Source organism: Corylus avellana, chromosome 8 (assembly GCF_965113065.1).
Source record: "Corylus avellana chromosome 8, dhCorAvel1.hap1.2, whole genome shotgun sequence".
Taxonomy (NCBI): domain Eukaryota; kingdom Viridiplantae; phylum Streptophyta; class Magnoliopsida; order Fagales; family Betulaceae; genus Corylus; species Corylus avellana.
Genome location: NC_142497.1, coordinates 20303237 through 20309537, shown reverse-complemented (window position 1 = coordinate 20309537; position 6301 = coordinate 20303237). Strand labels below are relative to the sequence as shown.

Here is a 6301-nt window from a genome sequence, read left to right as displayed (position 1 = left end):
ATCAATAATTGAATAGTGTTTTCTCTTAGATGGTATTGGAAGTGGTCTTGGATGACATTATAATGTGTTTGAGTTGAAATTCATGCTTCATTTTGCAATTATTCAGTTAAGTAGTGTAAAGTAGCTTTTGGTTGATACTGACTTGCTCCAATATACACTCACTTGTAGAGATATGTTACTCCATGAGCTTCCTTTGGAGGAAGTTTGCTGAAGTCTGTAAGGCCTCTCCAGTGGCAGTTATGTTCAGTTGCTGATATACACGCTCAGTACTTTTGTGATGCTGTTAATCAAGATGATTACCAGTGTACCTCTTTTAATTCTAATTATTTTTTCCTATTTCAGTGCTTTATTTTTGTTTTGCTTGTGCTTGGAAAGCATATGAGGATGAATCCTATATGTATGAATGAAAATGGTTTCTGGCTCCACTAATCTTGTTCTCTTTATTTAGTTTGAATCGATCAGACCATTGGATTGAGAAAGTATTGCATGTGAGGCTATTCAGTTTTAGATGAATCTCCTCAAAAGAAAAAGAAAAAACTTGTTCATTAGGAAAACAAAGACATAACCTAACTGACGGCAGCTAATACAGCCTCTTAAGAATTTCAAACACCTAATTATCAAATGATCACAGTTGGCTCATCAAACATTGTATATAGAAGGAATTCATGTCTTTTTCCCCTGTTTTTTATTATTATTATTATTATTATTATTATTATTATTATTATTATTATTATATATATGTTGGCTCATCAAACACCTAATATCCTTCAAAAAATTTCCCTGCTTTTTTTTTTTTCCCTCTAAGCAGTCTCTTGCTCAAAAGTGTTTCTCTGTCTTTCTAGTGTCGACTTCTTCATCCCCCAACACCTTGAGATAATTCTTAAATGGCCCCTCTTGTGTCACATCATCAATCTGGTTGCAGAGGATTGATTGTCCACCAGAGTCAGTTGATGGGCAAAACTCGTTGCTCTGTCTTCTTTATTTCTTGGAGAAGTTGGAATTTTGTAAGTCTTGGTTCCAAGTTTTTCTGGTCAGTGGCTTTGGTTGCGGGCGTTGATGCCATTAATGTTTATGGAAGGAAATAGGATTCTTTGGTAGCGTTCATGACATAATTAATGACAACTCTGACGATAATATTGCACATATCTACCATGTTTTCCTCGTCAATGCTTCCGGCCGGCAACATTATTCACTCTTTTTCCCATGCTTAAACAAAGGGAGCCATATTTTCAGCTTACTTTCAGTTTGTGAGATGTTGAACATGGGCGGCCATGAGCTGCTCATCTCTACATTTAGTCAGACAAAAAATTGTGGGCAATAAAGGCTACCACTTGCACGCCAGAAATATCTAATTACTGATCTCTTTGTTAATTGAATTAACAATCTTCACCACTATTGACTTTATTGCAACGGTTTGGATCGTCCTATATCTGAAGAAATAGGAGAACTCAAAGTGCTTTCACAGTCCAAATTCCATTATCTTTGAAAAAATTGAGTAATCTTGAGTCACTAGACCTATCAAGCAATGAGCGTTTTGATAAGATTCCAGTGCAACTTGCCGCTGGTCTTATTTTCATTTCCTTCAATCAATTGGTGGGCAAATTCCATCGACTAAACAATTTGCAACATTTTCGGAAACTTCCTTTGAAGGGAATGAAAGATTATGTGACTTTCCTTTGAAATCACAATTCACATATGAGGAGCCACGATTGTCACTTCCAGCATATGAAGAAAGTCATAGGAGTATGATTGAGAGGAATTACACAAGTGCTGAATTGGGATTTGCTTTTGGCATTGGAGTTGTCATTGGGCCTCTTATGTTTTGGAAGAGGTGGAGGATATTTTTGGATATGGTATTACAAACATGTTGATCACATTTTTTTCAAGATCTTCCCGCGATTGTATCTTGGAAAAGAATAACATCAAAGACGTAGATATAGAAATCCGAGGCCAAGGCCGAGGCACTAGTCATAGCTATGAGGAGCAATGCCTTCTAGTTTATCATGATTAATTCACTCTTGTCATTTTCGTTTCACTGTTCAGCAAAATAAAAAAAATGGATCCATGTAATTGGATGGAAGTATTGTCTTACCATGATGAAGCCTTCATTTGATAACACCAATATTCATTGCTTCAAGGCCAACCAATCAACAAGTTTTCAGAACAAACTCATTCATCTGCAAAAGAATTCCAATGCTACTCAGAAAGCCATAATATTGATGCAATATAGAGGAGTTATCAACCAAAGACAGACTTTCCTTAATTGGCAACTTCTTGATTTCAGTAAACCAGAAACTAAAACCATTTCAGCAATACAGTAAATTAAGATGGGTGCTATATTCCTAGTGCCATCCTCAAAGAGAGCATTGGGACTCAAAACCATACGACAAGAAGATAGAAAACAGTGACAAGAAAACAGCAAGTTAACACCTCAAATAGTGACAAGAAGATAGTAGAAGGGGCATATAACTTCTGTAGGAGCACAAGGTTTCATATAAGATAATATTAGATAAATGAATAACGAATTTAATATTATTCAATTCATACCATTTAACTCAATTTCGAGTTAAAATTCTATCTCAACATGTTGTATGTTATATGGTACCCCTTCATAGAAAGCTTGAGTTGTAATACTTTATTGATGTTGGGAAAAGGAGCAAGGACTTTCTGAGTATCTACTCTTAACTGATTGAGAATAAATCCAAATAAAGTCAATGAGAAATAAATAAGCATTCACATTATTAGATAATTGTAAGATGAAAATATAGTATTTAGCTTTACTCTTTTATTAATAAGGCAGTAATGTCTTTTTTTTAGTTGAAATCTTAATAGAGTGGCCTATCGATTAGCGAATGTGGCAAAACAAAATGTCGTGGATAAAGTGAGGATGGGAGATTCCGGAGTGTATTTGTGATGTTCTTTGATGGAGTTTTTATGCTCTATCTTTTGAGATTATTATATGATAGTCAATATTTTTTTCAAGAAAAAAAAGAAGAAGCAGTAAACATGCTACTATCTGTTTTTATTTATTTATTATTTTTTATTGGATATTATTAAGGTTATATAAGAAAAGTTAGACTATGTGATAATTTTGTTAGGATTATTTTTTTAATGCATTTTTTTTTTTTGGATTTGATTTTTTTAATGCATTCTACGTACGCCAAGGTTACAAGCCCAATATAAGGTAATGGGGGCCCATGAAGAATATCAAACCCAGAATTCCAAGCCTAACATGAAAACAAACTCCGGCCCAGATTCCTCGTGAAAACCCACAATTTGTTCAGGAACGTTCTAGCAAGTGCCTTTTTTCTTTTCTCACGAAAATACTAGAATGGTCCTCTCATCACTTCAAATACCTAGCCTATCCCTCCTCCGGCAAACAACCAACTCCGAGTACAATTACAAACAGCAATTCGAAGAAGTTCTCATCAACCATACAGTCTTTCAACGAACATCAGAATCGCAGTGAGAATGTCGATCATCCCAAGTTTCTTCGGTGGCCGACGAAGCAGTGTCTTTGACCCCTTCAAGGATTTCCCCTTCCCCACTTTTCCCGAACTTTCTCAGGAAAATTCTGCGTTTGTGAACACCAGAATCGACTGGAAGGAGACCCCAGAAGCCCACGTGTTCAAGGCCGATCTTCCGGGTCTGAAGAAGGAGGAAGTGAAGGTGGAGATCGAAGACGACAGAGTGCTCCAGATCAGCGGAGAGAGGAATGTGGAGAAGGAAGACAAGAAGGACACGTGGCATAGGGTGGAGCGCAGCAGCGGGAAGTTCATGAGGAGGTTCAGGCTGCCGGAAAATGTGAAGATGGAGGAGGTGAAGGCGTCCATGGAGAATGGGGTTCTTACTGTGACTGTTCCAAAGGAGGAGGTCAAGAAGCCTGACGTTAAAGCGATTGAAATTTTGGGTTGAACTTGTATCCGTTGCATTTGTTTTGGTCCTGAAATAAATAAATAAAGTGTTCAATAATTGTAATAAATTGGATAAGTAAATACAATTTGGATTTTGTGTAACGAACTAAATTAACTTTTAGAAAATATTAGGCTTACAAACATATTTTACCAAAAAAAAAAATTTACAAACTGATGTGCCACAATATAAATGGATTTCTCAAAATTTGAATTTATCTTATACCAATCATACTTTGCCACATCAGTTCGTAAATTTTTTTTTGCAAAATGTGTTTGTAAGAGCAATAGCAGCAACTTTTCTACTATTTTTCCTCAATTTAGGAAATAAAACTACTTTTTATTCCCTATAAAAAAATACTTCATGATAGATTCTCTTATTTTTTCCTATATGAATTAAATACTATTTTTTTTTTTTTATAATTGTAACTAATAAGAGAGAAGAGAGAATCAGTTTTTTATAATTTAATAATGCATTGAACATTTATAGTGATGTTGATTATATATAAGACTTCTGGCTTTTTTGTGTTATTTTGAGATTTTTCCTAAACATAAGGAAATAAATGAGCTATAGGAAGTCTGCTGCTAGTGCTCTAAGCCTAGCATTCCTCTTAACTTTTATTGGGCCTGTTTCATGGATATTTATGGGTCAATATTTTTAGCCCTATTTTTTTTTAATTGAGATCGCTTAAAATTCTTTTTAAATTTGAGATTGTCAAATTCATAAATTTTAACCAATCATTTTATTTAAGCGTCTAAAATAAGCCATGTTTTAGCATTTAATGAGAAAATTTAATGAGCAAGATGAGTTATTAAATACTGAAACATGAATTATTTTAGACGCTTAGATGAGTTGAACGGTTAAGATTTATGAATTTGATAATTTCAAATTTAAAGGAAATTATAAAATCTCAATCCACTTTTTTGCCTCCCACTTACCCATTATTCAACAATCTTCCTTTTTCTTTTTCCAAATATATGGTGAGGTTTTTTTTTTTTTTTTTTTTTTTGTCGATTGGAGGGGGGAGGATCTTTACTCCTAATCTGAACGGAGGAGATTATAGTAGAATTTTGGTAATTTAGTATTTTTATAATTTAATTAGCACGGACCAGCTAAACAAACTAAAAAAAATCATTAGTGATTATATATTCTGATAGTAATTACATTAAAGCACAAGGACGATTTTGAAGGATTTGGGAGCTGCAGATGTGATTGGTTTTTGAACTATAACTTTTGTGTTGTCTGTTTAGACTTTATAGTCCTGATTAATTCATTGATTCAATTATTGCAAAAATTACTATTGACTGTGATTTGGGGGTATTGTGGTCATTATATACAAAATCTAGTGTGTGAGTTATCTCTCAGCAGTTGATTGAAAGAAAATTTGAAAGATTTTTATCGGGCAAAAGGAAAGCAGATGTCTGCCTAGTAAGAAATGACCCTCAATTGTAGGTAGTGAAAGCGAGCGAAACTGCTAACGAGAGAACTCAAAATCGATTCATATAAGCTTAATTCATGCTCGACTCAATTATGTTGTTAGCCATAGGTTATGAAATTCGGTTAAAACTTCGTATAATAACTGCTAATCAGGGTCATCTGGTTGAACCCATGTATAAACCATATATATCTATACTCATTAATTCATAACTACTTTTTTTATCTTTAAAAAAAAAAAAAAAAAAACTACTTTTTTACTCTAAATGAACGTCTATCTACTAGCCAAACAAAAAATTACATATATTATTATCAAACATTGAATCAAGCACGTGCCTCTCCAACTAATAAATAAGAAAAAGCTCTTTGCTAGGGAGTAAAAGGCAATTCAACGGTATAATATATGAGGGACAACAAAAGGAAAAAAAAAAAAAATTATTAAAAATATTAGACCTCCATAGTCATATTAAAACGACCTGATCATCTCCACCAGCTTGTTCATGGAATGAGTAAATGAAAACAGCACGCGGCGTGCGTGCCACGCCAGTGCAAAAAAATTTCAAACCTACTCTCCATACGTGGCTAATATATCTTGCATTCACTTTTTGGTCCCTGAAACATAGTTGGCATATCATTGGAATTCCTTCGCAAATGCTTTCTAGCGTTGAATTCCATCATAGTGACTTAAAAATCCTCCCACTGCATTGTGTGCCAAAACTTCCGTTTGGAGTGCCCATTTCACAATGTAACCCCTCTCGCCAATGTTTTCTTTAAATTTTTCGGGCAGTACCTTAGTCCATTCTGCACCATGACCTCCAATAGGCTGGGTATTTGAAGTGATGAGAGGACCATTCTAGTATTTTCGCGAGAAAAGAAAAGGGGAAACTTAAAAAAGCCCCCCTGAACTTCCAACCGTTTTGAAAACCCTCCTGAATTTCCAAAACTCTCACTTAGG

General features: G+C 34.6%; 1 protein-coding gene across 1 annotated transcript; it reads left to right on the top strand.

Annotated features, from left to right (window-relative positions):
- Nucleotides 1-3211: 3211 nt before the first annotated feature.
- LOC148584248 (18.5 kDa class I heat shock protein) lies at nucleotides 3212-3920 on the top strand. The gene has a single exon (XM_088519197.1). It carries the CDS (start codon nucleotides 3472-3474, stop codon nucleotides 3913-3915), a length of 444 nt encoding a protein of 147 aa, XP_088375323.1. The 5' UTR covers nucleotides 3212-3471; the 3' UTR covers nucleotides 3916-3920.
- Nucleotides 3921-6301: the final 2381 nt, after the last annotated feature.